The 24,134-nt window shown below is 43.9% G+C and overlaps 1 protein-coding gene across 3 annotated transcripts in view; it reads right to left on the bottom strand.

Moving 5' to 3' along the window:
* Positions 1-24,134, bottom strand: part of MED13 (mediator complex subunit 13) — a 187,373-nt gene that overhangs the window by 117,800 nt on the left and 45,439 nt on the right. For all 3 annotated transcript variants that reach the window (XM_077482121.1, XM_077482123.1, XM_077482122.1), the window contains exons 4-6: positions 14,823-14,968; positions 8,520-8,717; positions 1,636-1,827 (exon numbers count right to left, since the gene is read on the bottom strand). In XM_077482121.1, coding sequence (XP_077338247.1) covers positions 1,636-1,827; positions 8,520-8,717; positions 14,823-14,968 — 536 coding nt within the window. The remainder of the gene's footprint in view (positions 1-1,635; positions 1,828-8,519; positions 8,718-14,822; positions 14,969-24,134) is intronic.

Raw genomic sequence — 24,134 nt, 5'->3', positions numbered from 1 at the left:
GTGTTAATCATATCTACAGTAATTACTAGAGGATATTATGGGAATAATTAAATCCAGGGAATTGATTTGCCTGCCCTTCAGAGAACCAAAACTGGCAACAATTATAGGGGATGAGCTGCAAAGGGTTTAAATTGGACAAAACTTTTTTCTTTTAAAAATATTGGTGATAAAACATTACAGTTAGAAGAGCATTTAAAAGCCATACATGTTTTTTGGGGATAATATAGGATGAACTGATGGACAAAAATTTAAAAATCCTTTTACGATTGTTTTTTTTATGTCCGTAAGCTCATTGCTATACATTGGATTCAGAAAAATTTCCTTACGTTATCGGCCTGGAAATCTTTGGTCAACTCTAAGGTTACCCTATACAGAATGACTTATGATGCTAGGGGGTGTCCTAAAGCATGTCCCAGAATTTGGGCCAGATGGGTGGAATTCATGGAAACCGTAGCCGACAGTACTTAACCAGGGGAAAAAATGTATGTACCGTATTTTTCGCTCCATAAGACGCACCTAGGTTTTAGAGGAGTAAAATATGAAAAAAAAAAAAAAAAAATCTGAACCAAAATGTTGGACTAAATATTTCTACACTGACAACCAATGTAAGGGGGCACTCTACACTGATCTCCAATGTAACTGGGACATTTACACTGACCGACACAACAGGAGTATTTACATCAACCACCAATGTAATTGAGACATTTACAGTGACTAGCCATATAACAGGTGTATTTACAGTAAACTCCCTCGTCTCTCTGCTAATCTCTGCATTCTTATCTCCCTCTCAGTACAACTCTGCCCCTCCAACACATCATCTGCTAACCTGTCCCCCAAAACCCCTACTCTAACCTCTGCACTCCAACCCTTCCTTCCCATTCAACTCTGCACCTCTGTACATCACCTCTGCTCACCTCTGACTGCACACCTCCTCTGATCACCTGTGCACCTCAAGCCCCCCTTTTTGATTACCTCTACATGCCCCCTATGCTCACCTGAGGTGGGCGGCATGCAGAGGATGGGGCGTGATTTGCATATAAATTTGCGACTGCCAGTCTCATTTGCATAACTATGGCCACATGATTTACATGTGAATGCCGATGTTAAACAATGCCATTTGTTTCTCTCCCAATAGCAGCTGAAGGCAGGGGAGAAACAGGATTTAGCAGGGGCAGAGGGTTGCATAGGGCATCGTTCTGTCATGGAAACAAACCCCCTATTAGCGGCTCTGCTGGTCAGTATTTGCTCCATAAGACGCACAGACATTTCCCCCCCTTTTTTGGGGGAAAAAAAGTGCATCTTATGGAGCGAAAAATACGGTATATATTGGAAGTTTTTTTATGAGACAGTTCCTGGGATGCTGCATGCCTTAATTTGACCCGACTTAGAAAAAACCTGTATTATATATAAGTATTATATAATATACGGTGATAGGCCGTAGTCCACTCCAAATTTATTGGGGAGCTACCCTTTTGTGTTCTCTCTTTTAAGTTATTCTATGTTCTGGATTGATTTATAAAACAAATGCTTTATGCACACATACAGTTATTTGTGAAGAATGTATGGAAAATTGTCTTGTATCTAAAAAGCATGGTTTTCACCGATTCTGAAATTTATTTTTTGCTTAAGACATACCTGTCTGAACTTCCTCTGGGGATGTTGGGGGGGTCAGCGTTACTGAAGACATGACTGGATCTCTGGAGGAAGCAGGCACTTGAGCACCTAAACAGGTGTTTGTACAGTGAGTGGACCCAGAAGAGCTAACTGTGGGGATGTCGGACTGAGGGACTAGCACAAAACATGCTGGATACACCATTCGAACACCAGCTATAAAAGGAAATACAGAATGTTATTAATATTTACACAACGCATATCAGGCAAATTATGGAAAAGCAAGACAATTGATAAAAATTTGAGCAACGAATACAATCTAGAAATACTATATTTTTACACCAGTCTTCGATAATGTATGGTCAAAATGTAAAACAAACACAGTTTGGTTTTGTGTATAGAATAAAAAAAGTCTAAAGACTTGCTGTATTTTAGATTTCAATATTTTTTATTAGTTTCAAAATGAACAGACACAATCGATAAGACAAAGTCGATTTCTCAGATTGTCAACATAGCAATACAGACATACAGAAAATAGTCATACATATCTGTCCCTACCCTTACAGTAGAATGCAAAATGTGCGATATGTATCCAAGTACCAATGGGACTGAATTAGGGCTGCAACTAACGATTATTTTCATAATCGATTAGTTGGCTGATTATGGTTTCGATTAATAACCTAAAAAAAAAAAAAAAAAAAAAAGTCCTAGTCTTTTCCAAATATGCAGCAGTTGAAAAAATCATGGATGTGAACGTGTCCCATAGTAAACCATGTAAATGAACTGTAGTGCGTTTCTGCAAAAAGCACAAAAAAAAACAAAAAAAAAAAACAAAAAAAAAAAACTGGAGGATTGACCCAGGACTGAGATGTTTAGTAACATAATGGGGTTAAAAAAACTAAAATTATTACAAAAAGAGCAAATAATCGCTACTGTAAGGGGTTCATTTTTTACTATGGGACAGTGAAGTAATATTTACAGTAGCGATTTGCTCTTTTTGTACCCTAAAGGGCTCATTTTAGTTTTTTTAACCCGATTATGTTAGTGGCCGATTAATCGATTACCATTTTCATAATCACTTAATTTCATAATCGATTAAATCGATTAGTGTTCAGTCTAGGGCTGAAACAACGACTTTACCCCCCATGATCCGGAACTCTACCACGTATGGTGAATGGCAGAGACCCGGAATCATAGGGAAGTCTGGTAGCGAACCCTGAGATTATCCCGGGGCTCACTACTGTGTGAGGCCCCATAGGCAATAATCTGTATTGTACATACAAGTACAAAAAATTCAAGAAATTCTCCCTGCCAGCAATATACAAGTAATCAACTTTACAGATTTTTTGGGTGTTTCATCAGGTAGTTTGTGGAAAAGAGCAACTTCTGGAGATCTGCAGATGTTTACCAGTTACTGAATTTATTAGATGGAAAATCCTAATCCAGACCCCAATTACGAAGGGACACTGCCACCAAACATGGAGCATAGTCCTCAGCTGTCCGCATCAGCGGAAACAATTTGGTGAGGTAGACTGATGCATTTTAGCTACCCTAGTTGGTACCAGCTACCAACGCAAGAGCATTTTGTAGTTGGCCTCTATAAGGGTGGTATTGATGGAAATTTTGGATAACTTCTAAGCGATAGCTTGTCCCTCTCCCACTGGTCCATATAAGCGAGTTTCAAATCAGGCTCAGTAAGAGAAGCGTATATCACAGATATTCGCCCCCTTTGCAAGCCTCTAGCTTGGCATGACAAATCAAATGTTGTGAGCAAAAGGGGTCCCGCCCGTAGATTAAGTTTAGATCTGGCAAAGGGCGCAATTTGGTTGTATCGGAATGCTTCACTAGGAAGCATTAGAAATGTGTCTTTAAAATACTGCATTGGGTATATCTGATCTCCATTAAGGAAGTCGCCGATTCTTAGTAACCCCTTATTAAGCCACCATTGGAACAGTCGCGGAGTTCAGCCGGGTGGAAACTCCGGATTACAAAAGATGAGAGCTAAATTGTGTGGGAATGATAAAAGGACTGTGGTGGTGTGTTCTGTCCCAGAACTGTCCTCCCTAAAGAATGTGATAAAGCGGGGCATAATATAGGCAGGTGTAAATGACTAGGAAGCCACATTAAAGATCCTATAGCAAAGGGATGGCAGGAGAGTGCTTTCGATGGATACCCATTGGGGTACTGAGACTTTAGCAGTGGTGTAAGCTAACTGGACAGTCTGGGCTGCTTGGAAATATGCCTGTAGATTGGGAAGACCAAGCCCAACCATAGGTTTAGGTGAATAAAATGTTTGTTTTTGTCTCCGAGGCCCTATGTTACCCCACACGAAGGACTTCAGCTTACAGATGTTGTATATCTCCCCCCTGGACTGCCACTGGTAGGGCTCTAAAACAGTAAAAGGAGTCTAGGTAGGAACGTCATTCTTATGGAGTTGATTCTGCCAAACCATGAGAGGGAATAATCCGCCCAGCAACGAAGATCTTCCCTAAGTTTTTAAAATAATGGGGGGTAATTTGCCTTGAAGATGGTGTCAAAACAGGATGTCAACCGGCCCCCCAAGTATGAGAGGAAGCGTTGAGTCCACTGAAAGCTATAGGTATTTTGAAGAGTCTGTATTATAGCAGGAGTAGTGGAGATATTAAACGTTATTGTTTTTTGAGAATTCAGAGACAGGCCAGAGAGTTGTGAAGAATTAAACAATAAGGACAGAAAATTAGGCAAAGTTACATGGGGGTTAGTGATGTTCATAAGGACATCAGCAAATAATGCACATTCATGTTGCCGTTGTCCGCAATGAATTCCGTGAATTTTGGGGTGGGAACGAATCGCCGTGGCTAGGGGTTTTATTGCCAACGCGAAAAGCAAGGGAGAAAGTGGGCATCCCTGCCTTGTGCCACGTTTAACAGGGAATGGTGATGATTTAGGACCTCTAATGGAAACTTGGGCTACTGGGACATATTGTAATGATCTCACATGTCAAATCGGCAGCAATGGCACCGCCCTAATTTGTGCCACGCTGCATTTGAGGCGCCACACCGATTTCAAAAAGTAGTTTCTGTACTATTTTTTGTGATTTCGGGCTGCGATTGACATTGTGCAGAAAACTGTACAGAGGTCTCTGAGATTGTTGCAGAAATTGGGACTGACATGCGGAAGTGAAATCATGCGATTTCAGCTTAATGCCCGCAGCTCAGTGTGAACCTGGGCTTACCCTTCATATGTAAAAAAAACCCTTCCCTTTTTTATATATTTTCTTTAATTTAAATATTTTTCTACAGTTATTCAGACATTCCATTTCAATATCAGAAAACCTTTTCCAGGTATACATAACATTTCCCCCAAAAGGAAAAAAAAAAAAAAAAAAGTCAACCTTATCTCTCCATTAAACATAGATACCTCTCCGTTTTCTTGAATGCCCCCATATCCTTTGATACTTCGCCCCTGTATCTTGTGTCATATGTATAGACGCCTCTATAGTTCTTATCCACTCTACCCTGCCTATCCACTCTTTCATGGTTGGCACTTCCTGCGTTTTCCAGGAGTGGGATAAGGGCCTTGGCTGCATTCAACAGATACAGAGTTACATTTAAATTAATACTGGGCCACTCCCTTGTCTGTATCATGGAACAGGCATGCTCATGGTTGTTTTTTAATCCTTCCTGATAAAAAGGTTCCATTGCACGCACAGACATACCCCATGCAAAAGAAATCAAAAATAAATAAATAAATCTAGCACCTACATCATTCCAATGTCATAGAAAGTGTACACAGGGAAAAAGGAAAATAAAATAAATACATTTTTCGCTGCTCAAAATACCTTGGGAGGTTAAATACCATGCAGCGCATGCCCAGCACAAAAGGGAGAAACACATATGCAGCCCCATGTTAAAAAGATCAGTGCAGCGAGGCATATATATATGTGTTACGCTGGTGTGAAAGGGATACTTGATGGTGCTATATAAAGTATTTGAAATAAATTAGAGGTACTTATAAGCGTTGACAATTTACGCAGTGCTTTACATATATATTGTACATTAACATCGGTCCCTGTTCTCAATGAGCTTACAATCATACATATTAGGACCAATTTAGACAGGAGTCAATTGAACCTACCAGCATTTCTTTGGAGTGTGGGAGGAAATCTGAGTACCTGGAGGAAACCCACACAGGGAGAGGGAGAACATGCAAACTCCAGGCAGGTAGTGTCATGGTTGAGATTCGAACCAACAACGCTAGTGCTGCCAAGTGGAAGTGATAACCACTTAATCACTGTGCTGCCCCAAGCTATAAAAACTAAATTTGGTGTTGCAAACCGCAAGCACAGTGACACTTACAGCCATAGATCACTGATAAAAGCTGTTCACAGATTTAAGCCTCTAGATCCAGCTGCAGTGCAACCCTGAGGGACAGATGAAGCATTCAACTCCAAAGGCAGCTTGCCAGTCAATGGCTGCCAATACAGGATTATTATTTTTTTTTCTTTCAACCAGCGGATTCAAGAACAAAAAAATTAAAATTAAAAAAAAGTTATTACATTCCCCTGCTTGCTGTGGTATTGTATTTGGACAGTGGGGAGATTTCTCCATCAGAAGACAATGATTTGTATTGCCGGCTACAGCCAGTGGCATTGATTGTTCGGGAAAAACCTAACAAGCTGCTTGTATACAAATTGATTGTTAGATCAACTTGTGTAAACCAGCCCGCCCATACATTGATCGAAATGTGGCCAGTCCCTGCTAAACCAACCAAATTTTGATTCATGTATGGCTGCCCTATTGCAGGTTGCTGCTGGACAGGGCTTAACACCCTAACTCGGTTGCATTTAGGATCTTGTGTGTTCAGGGAGAAAAGGTTGGGAATGCAGGTTTCGATCCCATCGGCGTCTCATTGATCAAAGAGATCATCAATGAGATGCACCAACAGCACCTTCAGGAACTCAACTGTTATATGAAAGCAAGTGACCCTCCACACTTAGGAGCTTAAAACGTAAAGTCTGGGTACAGTAATGTTTAGAGAGTTACATTGGTCCAGCTAGGACCAATGTGAAAAAAAGGTATGTGCCATACCTGTGGAAGCTTGGAATTGGGGTAGGCATCAGAGCGGCTGCCATACTGTATTGAACACAGGAGGTTGCAGGATAACATGGGATTGGACAAGGTGGCAATCCTGGCATCATCAGCCCGCCTCTCCACCTTGTCCGATGAGAGAAGACCTTGTATTTGTTCTAAAAACAAAAAATATATAAAAGGTGCTCTCTGAACGGTGGCAGATTTGCAAATCATTGCATTCTCCTTTTTACAGATGTTATACAGTGTTCCAACTGTTTTGGAATTGGGGTTGTAAAAGGCTTATCCTCTATAGGGGAAAAAAAATTATGACTGGGAAAGGATCAACGCTCTCCAACGAGTTCCTAGCCAAGGCTGTATGACATTTAATACGTAAGCTTACGCATGGAATTCAGAGGACAGGAGCAACATGTTCAGCTCACGCTACATAATCCTAGTACCAGTGCAATACAGATGCGTAAAGCAAATGTCCATATTTAAATCTCTTACCACACAAAAACTTACTTCAGTCCTTGCGTATACAAAAAATAAATAAATAAAAAAATAAAATAAAAAAAACACACCACGACAAAACATTCTGCCCACAAATCTGAAATAGAAAAACACTGCTATTCCATATTCTAGCTTCAAGGTGCGAAATTGTTCAGTTCTCAATGGCAGTTCTTTTTTTCTATGAAAAGATAGCTTTTACATGTAACCATAAGAGCACATGAATAAAAGTACCATCCAAGGCAATTAAATTAACAGTTTAAAACTTGGGTTTGGAGAATTCATTTGATTATATTCCGATCCACAATGTAGCAATGAATGCAGTGGAGTACAAGCACAGTGTAGGTACAATGTGTTCTTAGTTCTAACAGACTGCAAACTGAACCTGATTACATGAAGGTCACAGGGCTCTTGTCTACACCAAAACAGCACTATCTGTAGACTTCATCTACTACAAATATATGTTCACTAGGAAAACTAACCATGTGTCCTCTCCCATTTGGTAAAAGGAAAAACAGCCTGTCTATATACCTATATAAAAGTCCTGTTTCATTGATTTAGGCAAGCTTGACTTAAAAAAATGTATGTATGTATGTATGTATGTATGTATGTATGTATGTATGTATGTATGTATGTATGTATGTATGTATGTATGTATGTATGTATGTATATATATATATATATATATACACACACACACACACACACACACATATATATATATACATACATACAATTATGTGTATATATATATACACACACAAACACACGTGCAACATAGCAAGTTCCACAAAGAAATCAAAAGAAACACACGTGGTTTAATTTCCCCTACGTTCACACTTATGTTTTTCAGTGCAGTTTGCACAAATGCACTAGACCATTTAACATGATTTCCTATGGTACACGTTCACATCTATGCATTTTGCAGCCACTGCGTTTTTGGAAAGAGTCGGGAACCCCTTTCCCACGTTTTGCGTGTAATAGACTTCAATGGAGTCACACCAAAAATGCAAGTTTTGCATTTGTGATGCGATTGGATTCCTCTCCCCCCCACCCCCCCCCCCCCAAGGGATCTTTCAGCCAGTAAGATCCAGCATACATGCATCAATATCTTATAGCCAAGTGGAAGAGATCTTAGACTGTTCATGATGTTAAAAAGGCAATTTGGATACTTTGGAAAAGCTTAAAATGCATATGGCTTTATTAAAAAAATAAAAAAAATAAAGTCCCTGGCTCTATTGAATTGTAGTTTATGCCAAATATAAACTCTGCATATACATTTTCTGTTAAAAACTCAGGTCAAATAGCACTGATGCCTTTAAACTTGATGCTAAAAATAGGGATACTTACCAACCAATACTTCAACAGCTGCCAGTGAATCATCTTCCCAATCCATTTCCTCCTGCTTTTCCTCTGGGCACTCTTTCACACTGGATGAGATGGGGTAAAACTGCTTCCATTCACCAATTAATTTCTTAGTAGAGGAATCAGACATCTTGAATGACTGCCCCGTGAGGGTGCCATTTAATCCAAAAGGGCTCAAGATAACTAACACAAAAGAAAAAAGAAAGAAAAAATAAAACATGCATTACAGCAAGAAGCTATACTTTTTTCTATTATCTGTACATTAGTATACAAAAAAATATATATTTTTTAAAAAAGTAAGGGAGCAATTGAGCCCTTTATTTCATCCTTCATCTAATAGTATCTACCTAAAGTGGAAAATTGAAACTCCAAGCAGGTATGCTGTATCCCCTTGCAAAAATCGAAAAATGCCAGTTGATTCTGCCAGTGCAGTCCACCTAAAATGATATTCCTGCGATGGTATGGCAACAATGCTGCACTGTTCCTGAATCCAGAGCAGTTGCCATGTATTCTGTGCCTGCTTGCACTACAGTATAATAAAGAGGATGATGCAGGAGCATGGATATCAGCACTCCCTGCAGATTCATAAGCCGATTTGTAAAATCGGTACCTGGCCACACCTAGACCTGCTCTTAGATTTCTGGATTAGTAGCACCTCCTTTGTTCGCAAAAATCTGAGAGGGGAAGCATGCATAACAAATAAAATAGGATTTTGCTCAGTTAGGATAGGGAAACGTAATCGATTTCGTTTATTTTGAGGTGGTGCATCCTTTAAAACTATTAAAATAAATCAATTAAAAAGAGAACGACACCAGCGTCAGTCGAGAAAAAAAAAAACCCCCACACGGTTTACAGCACCAAATGTTATGTAATGCTGTGTTAAATGCTGCAGAAAAAAAAAAAAAACACCAAAACCACAGCATGGTTTTCGCTCCAAGACCATTCAAGGCCCTTCGGTCAGGTATGAATTTTAAAGGGAACCCCCACGGCGAAAAACAGAATTTTTGTACTCACCGTCAAATCCTTTTCTCTGTAATTCACCGACCGACACAGCTCCTCTCTAACTAAATGGGTTTGTTAGCCTGCCACTAGGAGAAACTATGTAAAATTTTAACACGATCCACAGAATTGTCAGTAGTGCCCAGGGGGCGGGCCCTGTGCTAACAATCCTCCCTGCTGCACCAGCAGCTTCAGTACGTCAATAAGCAGCATAACGTAGAGAAAAGGAGGGGTGGGTGCTGTGTTGGTCGGTGAATTACAGAGAAAAGGATTTTACGGTGTGTACAAAAATCCTGTTTTCGCTTATATTCACCAACCGACACAGCTCCTCTCTGTAACTAAATGGGACGTCCCCAAGCAGTGCCAAACGAGGGGTGGGAAAAACAGCATTAAAAAAAAAAACACTTAATCTACCATGGCAAGTGGGAACTAGTGAAACTAAACCCACAAAAAAAAAAAAAAGAAAAGAAAAACACACAACAGCAGTGCGTGGAAAAACACCACCATATAACCGGGTATCCTCAACAGGAGTGATCCCCCAAGACCACAACATTGCGGAAGTAATGCAACCGTACATTAACAAAACAGTACTGCGTTTTTATCAAAAAAAACAGGAAAAAAAAATCTCATTGCATATATAGAATTGCAACTACACTGCCGCCTGCAAAACTTTGGCAAGCGTATGGACAGACGACCAGGTCGCGCCTTACACACCTGAGCGGCAGACACTTGGTGTCGGAAGGCCCAAGACGTTCTTGCAGAGTGGGCCTTGACTGGAAAGGGGGGGCACCTGCCCCTTTTAGGCGTAGGCTTGGACTACTATCTGTCTGATCCACCTGGAAATGGTGGCTGACGAAACAGCCATACCCTTCTTTGGACCAGCCATGAAACAAACCATGTGACTTCCGAAAGGGAGCAATGGCAGACAAGTACACCTTCATAGCCCTAACCACATCAAGAGCATGAAGGGCCACCTCCTTTGGGGTGCTTCGGCTTAGGACACAATGGTAATACAATGTCCTCATTGATATGAAAAGCCGAAACCACCTTCGGTAGAAAGGACAGTTGCAGATGCAACACCACCTTATCCCTGTGGATGACCAGATAAGGCGACTTGCATGACAAGGCCGCCAACTTCAAAACCCTCCTGGCCGATGTGATTGCCACTAGAAAGACCACTTTCTGGTAAAGAGTCAACAGGGGAATCTCCCTGATGTTTTCAAACAGCGGCTTTTGAAGCGCGACAACACCAGGTTCAAATCCCATGGGGGTAACGGCGGACGCACCGGAGGGACTACATGTCGTACTCCCCCAATACGAAGGTACTCACTAAAATGAGTGAGACGCCAGGGGTTGCTGAGAAAACAAAAAAAAACACACACACACACAGGATTACTGGAATCCCATCGACTTCCACTCAAAGCAGACGTGGCAACAGTTTTAGTGGAGGAAAGGTGTAGATCAGCTGGTACTGATCCCACAGAGCCACCAGAGCGTCTGCCCACGGATCTCTTGTCCTGGACACGAATCTCTGCACCTTTCGATTGAGATGGGAGGTCAATAGATCCACATCTGGCGTGCCCCACTTCAGGCACAGCAGCCTGAATATCTCCGGATGCAATGCCCATTCTCCTGGGTCCAGCATCTGTCGACTCAGTCCGCCTGCCAATTTTCCACCCCCGGGATGTAAATGGCCAACAGGGCCGTTACGTGTCACTCTGCCCACCGAAGTATGTGAGCGACCTCCCGAGCAGCGGCTGAGCTCCTTGTTCCCCCTTGGTGATTTATATACGCCACAGCCGTGGCGTTGTCCGACTGTACCCTGATCGGACACCCTTGAAGACTCAACGACCATGTGTGGAGGCACAGCCTGATCGCTCTCAATTCGAGCAGATTGATCTGCAACTTTGATTCTTCTGTCGACCAGAGGCCCTGAGCCGACTGAATCCCCATCACTCCACCCCAGCCGGATAGGTTTGCCATCCGTCGTGATCACCGTCCATTGGAGAGGTAGCAACGACTTTCCTGACCGAATCACCGGGGATCTCAGCCACCATAGCAGGGAGTCTGACGGACTGGCTCACCTGGATCGAGCGATCCAGGGACAATGGAGATTTGTCCCATTTCGACAAAATCTCTTTCTGCAAGATCTTGGTGTGGAACTGGGCATACGGCACAGCCTCGAAGGCGGCCACCATGAGTCCCAGGACTCGCATGCAAAAGCGAAGTGACGACCGCTCGCAATTCCACAGTAGTTTTATCGCAGCTCTGAGGGTCTGCACCTTGTCTGAAGGGAGAAAGGCTTGTTGCTGGACTCCAAGGAAGCAAGAGTCTAAGTACTCCAGATGCTGGGTCGGTACAACCACCGACTTCGTTAGGTTCAACAGCCACCCAAATTCTTGCAAAGTCTGCATGGAGATCACAACATCCTCCTCCAACTCTGAGGCGGAAGATGCTTTCAGGAGATCGTCTAGATATCCCACAATCGCGATCCCGCGTTGTCGCAGCAACGCCAAAACTGGAGCCAATACCTTGGTAAAGACTAAGGGAGCTGATGCCAGGCCAAATGGTAGAGCCACAAATTGACAGTGGGCTTCCCCAACTGCAAATCACAGAAACTTTTGATGCCGCAGACATATGGGTATGTGCAGGTACGCATCCTGGATGTCCAAGGACGCGAGGGAGTCCCCTTGATGGAGTGCAGCGACTACTGAGCGAACTGATTCCACCCTGAACCTCTGCACTTTTACAAAGTAATTGAGGGCTTTTAAGTCCAAGATTGGACGTACCTTTTCCTTCTTGGGAACCACAAACAGATTTGAGTAGAATCCCTGGAAGTGTTCCGATTCCGGAACTGGTACAACCACCCCTCGACTCAGCAAGTCCCTTACCACACCCAACAGGGCCTCCCGGCGAACCGGGGACACGGGTATGCTGGAGGGGAAGAATCTGTTTGGCGGCCAAGAGAGAAACTATCTTATAGCCTGTGGAAATCAGATCGCAGACCCATTGGTCCGATAAGCGGGAGGGCAACCGGGCTGCAAACTCCCGAAGACGACCCCCCACCCGAGACATGGGTGGGGGGCAAACCTTCATGCGGTAGCACTTTTTGTCGCAGGCTTGCGATGCCAGAGACGCTTTTGTCCGTCCTGACGGGCTGGGGACACTTCGCCGAAGCCCCAGTCAGACCAAAAAGCAGTTTGTGAGCGGAAAAAGAGGGCCCTTGCCTACGGCGTGGCTCCTTAGCCTTTCTGGCTTGCGGGAGTAGGGTACTCTTACCACCGGTGGCATTTTATAATGTCATCCAATGAGGCTCAGAAGAGCCGGTCGCCAAGGAAGGGAAGATCCGTCAGGGCTTTGTTAGATGCCTGGTCAGCAGACCAGCATTTTAGCCAAAACAGGCACCTCGGCACCACAGCTGACACTGAAGCCCTGGATAACAGAGGAAGAGTATCCAGGGCCACGTCACAGATGTACTTAAGGCCTTGCACTAGGTTGGTCTGCTAGTTCTACGCAGACAGGGGAGGCCTGTTGCTCTCCCAATTCGCGGTGCAAAGGTTTTGCCCACTCAGTCAGTGTCTGCGACACCAGTGTGGATGCCTTTTTTGCGCACCTTTCCTTCCACGCACCGCCTCTATTTTAGCAACAAATGAGTTAAGGGTGTCCGTGGGCAGAGCGCAATCCGCAGGTGACCCGGTTGCAATAGCCTGGATTTCGGGGGAAGAAAAACCAGTTTTTGAAGCTATGCTGACCCTACCCTGTCTGCCATCTGAAAAGGGGATTTGGGACAGTGAAGGTCCCACACTCCTGCTGCCACTGGCTGGGGGGGCTCCTAGCGCCAGACTCACCACCCTGAGGCGTTCTGTGTCGGTTACTAGCCGTGCCTGTAGTCCCCAGGAGGTTACCCAAGTGCAGAGTGAAGAAGCTGTGTCGGCAGCAGCAGCAGAGAAGAGCGGTGAAACGATCTGCAGAGCTTGCATCAGCATTCAGGAAATGGCTGCCCAGCGTCCTGTATACACAGGAAACAGCATGTAATAGCACATGGCATGCTGTCACTAGAGAGCTGCGGTGAAAAAAAGCGCCCAGGCTTCAAGAAAATGGCAAACCTACAGAAAATGACCACTGAAGCTCACAAGGGGAACCTGCTCTGCCCCCATCCAAAATGGCCGCTGGACAGCGCCATGCGGTGAAAGGAACAGTGCTGCCTCAAACACAGCAAAATATCTCCACAGGCACCTTTTTGAGACCCTTCACACTGGAACCAGGATCATCACTGACTGCACAGACCCCATGCAGGTGAGAGACCCAGCGATCCCCTGTACACACACCGCACAGCAGACACATGCAGGGAAGATAGGGACTTGGGAGAGAAGAGGAGGTGAGGTGGCCCCCGAATCGACCTCCCAGGGAATGCCCAGCTGCTCACCCCACCGAAACAGGGAGAGCCGTACTTAACAGTCCTGAAGAGCTGACCCACTCCTGCGCAGTTATAGGGTGGCTGCTGGCCTCGGTATACTGTGATCCAGACATCAGTAGTCTGGTCTTATGTATACCCCGGAGCATTGAAGCTCACCGACCACCTCTGGAGCCGAGGTATGTCATGGCCTGCCGAGCCATAGCTGCGATGTGCACACGCTCGATGGCCGGACTGGGGGGACTACAAGGATAACTTACCCAGCCTGTCACCCAGTCGGCAGTTGATAGAAGATCTCGGGATCATTCATCTTGCGCAAGTTCTGCATCAAATAACTGGACCGAAGGGCCCGCAGGGCTCCTAGGTCATTCTCCTTCACTAGGCAAAATAAAAACTGAAGCTGCTGGGGCAGCAGGGAGGGTTGTTAGCACAGGGTCCGCCCCCTGGGCGGTATTGTCAATTATGTGTATTGTGTTACAATTTTGCCTAGTTTCTCCTAGTGGCAGGCTAACCCATTTAGTTACAGAGAGGAGCCGTGTCAGTCGGTGAATATAAGAGGAATTAGGGGTGCACCGAAACCGATACTGAAAATGAAAAATTCACTAGGCCGAAAACCAAACCTGATACCAAAACAGCACCTAAACATTTAAAAAATATATATATTTTTATACAGGAGATGGTCAGACTTATAATAACAGGCAGGAAGACATAGAAGTACACATGTAGTGTACAGCTTCTTTCATTTTTCTCAATGAAAGGCAGAGAACACTACTTAGCCTTAAACAACTCTGATCTCACTTGAGAGTCACATTGAGGAAAAATATCAGGAAGAACGGGGACATGACATATTCCAAAAACTAGTACTGATCTCTTACCTTGAAATGGGCTACTAGATTGCTGGGCAAGAGTAAGGTGCTCCTCACTGAGAATATATACTGGCTGGTGCTGGTTAATTTCCACACTTGTGCAAACATTGCTGTCACCATGAAGAAAGAACGTAAAAGAGCAAGACAGATGTTCACTGAAAAAAAAAAGAAAGAACAGTTTGAACAAACTTCAACAAGGGCTTAGTAAATGTATTCTGTTAAATAAAATCTGTATGCACAAATACATACACTATATTGTCAAAAGAATTGCGACACCTGCCTTTACACGCACCTGAACTTTAATGGTATCCCAGTTTTAGTTTGTAGGGTTCAATATTGAGTTGGCCCACCCCTTGCAGCTATAATAACGTCAACTCTTCTGGGAAGGCTGTCCACAAGGTTTAGGAGTGTGTCTATGGGAATGTTTGACCATTCTTCCATGAGGCACATTTGTGAGGTTAGGCACTGATGCCTATGAGAAGGCCTAGCTGGCTGTCTCCATTCTAATGCATTCCAAAAGGCATTGGGTTGAGGTCAGGACTGTGTAGGCAAATCAAGTTTCTCCACCCCAAACTCGCTCATTCATGTCTTTATGGACCTTGATTTGTGCAATGATCATTGGTGGAGGGGGGATTATGGTGTGAGGTTGTATTTCAGGGGTTGGGCGTGGCTCCTTCGTTCCAGTAAAAGGGAACTCTTAAGGCATCAGCATACCAAGACATTTTGGACCACTTTATGCTCCCAACTTTGTGGGAACAGTTTGGGGATGGCCCCTTCCTGTTCCAACATGACTGCACACTATTGCACAAAGCAAGGTCCATAAAGACATGAATGAGCGAGTTTGGGGTGGAGGAACTTGACTGCCTGGCACAGAGTCCTGACCTCAACCCGATAGAACACCTTTGGCATGAAGGCCTTGTCGCTCAACATCAGTGCCTGACCTCAAAAATGCGCTTCTGGAAGAATGGCCAAACATTCCCATAGACACGCTCCTAAAGCTTGTGGTCAGCCTTCACAGAAGAGTTGAAGCTGTTAGAGCTGCAAAAGGTGGGTAAACTCAATATTGAACCCTACAAACTCAAACTGGGATACCATTAAAAGTTCATGTGCGTCATTTGGCCACCCTTGATGTAAGTTGCATTAAAAGGTTAAAAAACAGAACTTTACAAAAATAATGTTCTTTAGCAAGGAACATACATTCAACATGAATTATGCTATCAAAATTAATGTGTGTTGTAAATTGCCTCCAGCATTGCTCCCGATTCTTCTTGCAGGAGGCTGCCATTTTTGCTACAGCCCAGAGCCCCTGAAAAACAGTAAATCATAAAGTGGAACTAAACCCAGTGATTTAACGGTTTCAAAAAAACAAATTACATTCCTAGAATGCCAGGGTTGCCAACTGCCACATTTGCTTGTGTCCTCAACCAAACCATGACCACCATGTCAAACCATCAAATGGCTGGTGCCAGAACTGATCACATGTGCAGCACCATGGCAGCTGCAGATCCAACAGAAGCAGATTCCTTGGCTGTAAATGATAAGGAGGGTTTAATTCCACCTTAAGGCTGTCAGCAGACTGGCCTCTACAAATTTGGCAGTGCCTAAAAATGCCTAATAGAAAGCAACTGAGCATGTGCAGGGCAGGGTGAGATGGTGTATTACTGGATTTTAAAGCGGTAGTAAACCCAGTTTCAAAAAAACACTTACATTCCCAGCATGCCAGAAATCCTAACTTTCACATTGGTTGTGCTCTCAACCAAACTTTCAAAACCATCCAATGGCTGGTTTCATAACTGATCACATGTGCAGCATTATGGCAGTTGAAGAATCATTAGAGGCCAAGATGGCAGCTTCCTTGATGGAAAACGATAGGAGAGTTTACTTCCACTTTAAGTATAGGCACTTATTTTGAATGTTTTACATAGATATGCCTGAAAAGGGGGCTAGCCTGTAGTGATCTAGCAGGATTTAAATTTTCTAACGTTCCACTTTAAAGCCCTGCTAAAGTTTTAGGAATATATATTCAGCTAGAAAGAGATATAGTACTAATAACCCCTATTTTCACTGCAGGGAAGCGGCTGTGCTTGTGTTGACTGTGGCAAACTGTTCCCCTAGAGAACCTATGAAAGCCACCTCTGCATAATAAAGAAGTCGGTACAGTATTTTGCCGCCCGGCTGTGTCCCCAACAATGTACCCTGTAGTCTGCCCCAAGTAATATGGCCAGCTCCCTCCTGACCCACTGTACACGATTTATATCAAGTTGGACCCAGAATCACACATCTGAGCAAAAAAAATAAATGCAAGTACAAGTTTAAACAGGTAAGTTTTAAAATGAATTCCATTTAAGGTGAGGTCTAAAAATAAGAATGGTTATAGACACAAACAGCTCTGTGATCATACCAAATGTTCTGTGAGCTTTAGCTCTAAACTATTTCAGGGGTTCCCCCGGGATCTCAAGCTTTTTCCCCTCCGGGGGGGTTGGCAGCATGCAGAGCAAACGGTACAACCACTCCCACTCCCCTCCTCCTATTACCACTACACTCTGTGGTCATGAAGGGCAGGGAGGAGAGCCAAGCCAGGCTGGAGACAGGAACTAATAGCACTGGTGAGACACAGGCTGCATCCTGCCTACGAGGCGACAGGCTTTTAATGAACAGAAGGCCAAGTAGCAGCCTTGCAAATCTAAGAAACAGATGCCTGATGCCGAAAAGTCTATAAAAAACACTAACTAATCCAGTAGAGTGCACTTTGACCAGGAAAAGAGGCCCTTGTCCTTGAGGTCATAAGCTTATATAAAATTAAAGAGATTGTAAAGTCTAGTAAAAAACAAAAAATAAAAAATAAAAAAATAAAAACCCTAAAAAAAATTATATCAAAAATGTTATACTTACCTGCTCTGTAAAGTGGATTTGCACAGGGCAGCCTGGATCCTCTTCTCAGGTCCCTCTTCACTGCTCCTGGCACCTCCCTCCTGTCGAGTGCCATGGGGGAACCTGAGCAGAGTTGCAGCTCCGTGTGTCCATTCAGACACACAGGTGTGGTTTGGCCTCACCCCCTCTCCCCTGACTGGCTAATTGACAGCAGCAGGAGACAATGGCACCATTGCTATGTCTCAGCCAATCAGGAAGCAGAGTCCAGAACGGCCGAAGACTCATGGACATTGCTGATAGATGGGGCTCAGGTAAGTATTAGAGGTGCTGCTGCACACAGAACTTTAACTTAATGCATTTAGTTTCAAAAAAATAAAAACACACCACACACACACACACACACACACACACACACCTGCCTTTACAACCACTTTAAAAAAAGGTGAAAGGAAGAATCTACCCAGGGGAGACACCGTTCCTAGCCACGACCTTTTTTCTGTATAGCACAAAAAGGGTTCTTTACAGGTTGAGGAAGACAACTCTTCCTCACCTCGCAGGAGTGATGGCGATGAGAAATCCTCCTGGCCCAGTTTTGGTACAATTAGAGTCACCAGAATGCCCTTCATGTTTATCATGCACAGTAGGTGATTAGGCCAACAGATCCCACTGAGTAACCTGAGCCTTCACTACGAAGGCTAAAGATTCCCTGGATTTGGAGAAAAAGCTGCCAAGTTTATGGTTGAACCTGAAAGCCAGGATGTCCACCAGCGGCCGGCTTTGAAACACCTCAGGGTGAAGAGATCAGTCACCTAGAGTCCAAAAGTCGACAACTGAGAGTCTGGCTGCTATTTTCCACACCTGGTACGTGCAATACAGACAGGCCCAAGCCAGAATCAGAACCGTGCCTCTGATGGCTGATGTAAGGCACTGCCACGGCTCTGTCCAATTCTTGGTCAGATGATCTTGCAGATGAGAGGTCCAGCATTAAATAGATAACCAAATTGCCCCGATTTACAGCATAATTGCTGGGAGCTGAGCTTTCTCCAATGTGCAAATCCCTTGCACCATAAGCGTACCTAGGACTATTCCACAGCCAAATGGGCTGGCAATCATTTACTCATCATTGGGGGGGGGGATTTCCCTGATTCAGGAGCCACACTTGTAACCCACCACGCCAGGGCATGCCTGGTCCTGTTGGACAGGCATACAGAACTATAAGAGGCTACTTTCCCAAGCTGCAAAAATGTAGAGAGTTCCAATGGCCTGGAGTGAAATTGGACGTATGGAACTGCCACCAAGGATGGCATCATTAGACCCAAGAACCTCATGCAAAAATAGAGGGTTGGTGGCTCCTGGACGGAAGAGTCTGAACATGGGAACAGACACAGGAGTATGTCTGGGGTAAGGGGGGAAAAAAAATAAAAATAAATAATAATAAAAAAACCTCGGTCATGGCAAGGTCTACCTTCAAGCCCAGATACGCCAAGCACTCCGTGTTCCAGGACTGATTTCTGGAGATTTAGGATTCATCCAAATCTCCATAGGGTCTGCACTGCCTGTTTGACATGGCTGACAGAGAACAGACCATTTCCTCAGACTGTCCTCTAGATATATCTACGGCCATCTTTAAGGCAGGGCAAAAGGGGCAGTTGACCTGGGCCAAGTCATTGTTATGGGGCCCAAAGCAGCTACCTCATACTGGCCAACTATTCCAGTTTAAACTTCCCTGCCCCTTGAAGTTTTAGTCCTGTGTTGTGTCCCAATATCTCAGTGTGAAACGCTGCTGCTAATGCTGCCCTATTGTGTACAGATGATGGACCTGCAGACCCTGTGTTTACATGTAAATAACTAGCATTAATATGTAAATAGCAACTGCATTCATATGTAAATAGCTGTGCACCATCAGCATTCATATGTATATCATGCCGTCCTGAGGTCATATCCACCATCACCTATAGTGAATGCTAGGGGCATGCTTGAAAGTTCTGCCTGCAACTGTGGTCATTGTGGGGTGTGCAGAGGTAGGCAGAGAAGGAATTAAAGTTTGGGTGCACAAGTGAATAAGGAGGGGGATGTACAGTGCCTTGAAAAAGTATTCATACCCCTTGAAATTTTCCACATTTTGTCACGTCACAACCAAAAATGTAAGTTTATTTTATTGGGATTTTATGTGATAGACCAACAAAAAATGGCACACGATTGTGAAGTGGAAGGAAAAAGATTTTCAAAAATGTTCACAAATATCTGCAAAGTGTGGCATGCTTTTATATTCAGCCCACTTTACTCTGATAGCCCTAACTAAAATCTAGTGGAGCCAATTGCCCTCACAAATTTGGAAATGGAGTTCAGCTCTGTGTAATTTAATCTCAGTATAAATAGAGCCGTTCTGTCAAGCCCTCAGAAGTTTTTTAGAGACCCTTAGTGAACAAACAGCATCATGAAGGCCAAGGAACACACCAGACAGGTCAGAGATAAAAAGGTGGAGAAGTTTAACTGCTTCACCCCGGAAGATTTTACCCACTTCCTGACCAGAGCACTTTTTGAGATTCGGCACTGTGTCGCTTTAACTGACAATGGCGCGGTCTGGCGACCTTGCACCCAAACAAAATTGATGTGCTTTCCCACACGCTTTCTTTTAGTGGTATTTGATCACCTATGTGGTTTTTATTTTTTGCGCAATAAACAAAAAAGAGCGACAATTTTATAAAAAATATTTTTTGCTTTTTGCGAAAATAAATATCCCCCAAAAATATATTTAAAAAAAAACTATTTTTTTTCTCAGTTTAGGCAGATATGTATCCTACATTTTTTTTTTCTCAAAAAAAAAAAAAATAATATTGCAATAAGTGTATATTGATTGGTTTGCGCAAAAGTTATATAGTGTCTACAAAATAGGGGATAGTTTTATGACATTTTTATTTTTTATTATTATTAGTAATGCCGGCGATCTGCGACATTATGGTGGACACATCGGACATTCTTTACACTATTTTGGGACCAGTCATTTATACAGCGATCAGTGCTATAAAAATGCATTGATTACTGTGTAAATGACTGGCAGTGAAGGGGTTAACCACTAGGGGCGATGAAGGGGTTAAGTGTGTCCCAGGCAGTGATTTTAACTGTGGGGGGTGGGTTTACTAGTTACATGACAGATCACTGCTCTATCATGACACAAGCCAGAACGGGGAAGTGCTTGATTTACATAGGCACTTGCCTGTTCTGAGGCTCCGTGACATGATCGCCGGGAGACCGACCGAGTCAGACTGTCCTGTTCTATGCATGCATGCCTGTTATCCCCGGCTACTAAAGGGGGCGTACAGGCACACCCATTTGCCCACCGCTGCCATTGTGCCGATGTATATATCGGCGTGCAGCGGTCCGCAACTGGTTAAAGCTAAAGTTCTAAAAAAAATCCCAGGATTTAAAATCTCACAGAGCACTGTTCAATCCGTCATTCGAAAATGGAAAGAGTGTGGCACAACGGCAAAATTACCAAGACATGACCGTTCACCTAAACCGACAGGCCGGGCAAGGAGAGAATTAAGCAGAGAAGCAGCCAAGAGGCCCATGGTAACTTTGGATAAGCTGCAGAGATCCACAGCTCAGGAGAGAGAGAATCTGTTCACAGGACAACTATTAGTTGTGCACTTCACAAATCTGGTCTTTATGGAAGAGTGACAAAAAGAAAGCCATTGTTGAAAGAAAGCCATAAGAAGTGCCGTTTACAGTTTGCAAGAATCCATGTGGGGAAACAGCAAATATGTGGAAGAAGGTGCTCTGGTCAGAAGAGACAAAAACTGAACTTGTTGGTCTAAAAATAAAACACTCTGTGTGGTGGAAAACTAACACTGCTCATCACCCTGAATGCACCATCACCACTGTGAAACATGGTGGTAGCTGCATGTTGTAGGGATGCTTTTCTTCAGCAAGGCCAGGGAAGATGGATGGAGCCAAATACAGGGCAATCTTCGAAGAAAACCTGTTAGTCTGCAAAAGACTTGAAACTGGGGCAGAGGTTCACTTCCAGCAGGACAGGGACCCTAAACATAAAGCCATATCTACAATGGAAGGTTTTAGATTAAAGCATATTCATTTGTTAGAATAGCCCAGACCTAAATCCAATTGAGAATCTGTGGCAAGAGTTGAAACAGACGCTCGCCATCCAATCTGACAGAGCTTGAGCTATTTTGCAAAGAAGAACGGGCAAAATGTCACTCTAGATGTGCAAAGCTGGTAGAGACATCCTCAAAAAGATTTGCAGTTGTAATTGCAGTGAAAGGGGGGGAGGTTCTACAAAGTATTGACTCAAGGGGGCTGGATACAAATGCACGCCACACTTTACATATTTGTAAAGTTGTCTTTAGATTTGTATCTGTGCCACAGCTTTCAATAAAAAAACAAAGGAGAGAAGTATAGGGCAAACAGGGATAAGCATCTTGGTGAAGTGAACATGCCTAAAGGGAAAGGCAATGACCAGAAGATCTCTCAGAAGGAAGCGATGACAAACCAGGTACATTCAAAACGGAATATTTGAACCTGAAGGAAGGAGTTGAGAGCCTTTAGATCAAGTATGGGGAAAAAACAATCTTTGCAGGCGTATGTTGGCAAGTTTTACAATAAAGAGGGGCGAAGGAAGAGACCGAAATTCCAGTTTGTAGCCCTTGGATTGGGGGGGGGGGGGGGTTTAGGTACTCAGTTTTGAGAGGCACCCAGCGGAAGTTCATCTCTCCCCCCTTCCTCCCTGCAATCTTCTGGGACACGTCACAGGTCCCAGAAGATTGCCCGGCCATTCACAACAAGCAGCGTGGCTGCCCATAGTTACAAAGCCGACACCATGGAGAGGTTTGGGGAGAGGAGAGAGGCTTTGTGCCCCCACAATCACTGGACCGTGGACGGGTGAGTGTGTTTATTAAAAGTCAGCAGATACACTTTTTGTAGCTGACTTTTAAATGGGAGGAACTTTGCTTTGAGGAGGTTTGAGAGATTTCAGGGTCCAAGTCTTAAAGCATGGAGATTTTTTTTTTTTTTGGTCACAAAAAAAAATAAAAAATAAGGGGTGGGGGGCTCGGTGAAAGAGGAGCATTCTTCCCCTTGGTGACTTCCTTAATATTGTCTAGGGATATGTCATAGGCATTTGTGAAAAGACACACACAAAAGGATTTTCTTGCCAAGCCACTGCTGTATGCATTTATTCTGAAATGGAGCTGCGGCTTGGCTCCACCCACGCTCTCTCAATAGCCCACCAACAGCAGTGGGAGCCAACGGCGCTGTCTCAGCCAATGAGGGAAAGTCCCCACACAGTGTAGGCTCTTGTGAAACATCACTTGATCGAGATGAAGCTCAGGTAAGTATTAGGGGGGCTGCTGTTGCACACAGGGCATAAGACATAAGGATAAAAAGGCTTCTGCCTTTACAACCACTAAGCACAGGGATGTCCTCAACAGGGCAAGTCAGAGTCTTGATACAGCCATTTCCTATCTTAACAACAAGTGAACAGACCATTTCTTTGAGAACCCCACCCCCCAGCAATAGGGTATTGCTAGGCAACGGCAATTTCACTGCCAGAGCAGGAAGGGTTAATGCCATCTGTAACCAGGTCACTGGTAAGGCAGCAGGGAGCTCAGGCACTGTCCAGAGTATTGTAGAATCTGCGCTGGAATAAATAAAAAAGACAGCAGGAAGTCAACGAGGTCTGCACACGCACATATGCAATATGACCACCATAGAGTGGATTCATGCAAGAACAGTGCAGATCTCACAGAAATTGGACCACTGCCAAATGCAAAAACTGGCAAAACTCCCCTTCCTGCCAACAGCCATGCAATCGACTGGAGCTAGAACCTAGTAAATAGCAACACACCAATGTCCCAGTGAATTAACAGAACTGCATCAGAAGAGAAGCGGGGTTAGTGGCCGCTGGTTTCACAAAAGCAAAAAGTGGAATGACCCCTAATGTAGGATCCAAGATGTGAATATTCGATCATTTGTCACATAAAAAAAAAAAAAAAAAGACAAAAATTGATTCTGGTAGAATGCCTAGCAATGTTTTGCACCTTTCCCCTTTAATGCGACAACCAAACTTTTTTCGTAAATCGCTATGCATCCTCTGTATGTTTATTAAAGTATTCTGTTATAAGAAATTTCCCAGTGATCCTGCCATCTGTTAGGCACCTTGTCCTACTTGGTGGCAACGATCTGCTGGCTCATAGCCTCTGCAAGTTGCCACCACAATGCGCATGTTACACTTTTATGTAAGTAAGCCTTTTCTAACAGCTTACTGTTAGACAGTAATCATCCTGGTCAGCATGGCCCCAATTAGGTGTGCCGTTACATATTGGACAAAAATTGGGTCTTTGGCATGTGGCAGAAAAAAAAATGCCAATAATGAAGCCGAAAAAGGGGCGGTCTGCCCCGGGTGCCACACATCTATCAATGCGAGCTCCTGCT

The sequence above is a fragment of the Lithobates pipiens genome, unplaced genomic scaffold (genome assembly GCF_037356315.1).
Source record: "Lithobates pipiens isolate NorthernLeopardFrog02 unplaced genomic scaffold, aLitPip1_a1.2 Scaffold_16, whole genome shotgun sequence".
NCBI classification, from domain to species: domain Eukaryota; kingdom Metazoa; phylum Chordata; class Amphibia; order Anura; family Ranidae; genus Lithobates; species Lithobates pipiens.
This window is presented reverse-complemented; position numbering and strand designations above follow the sequence as displayed.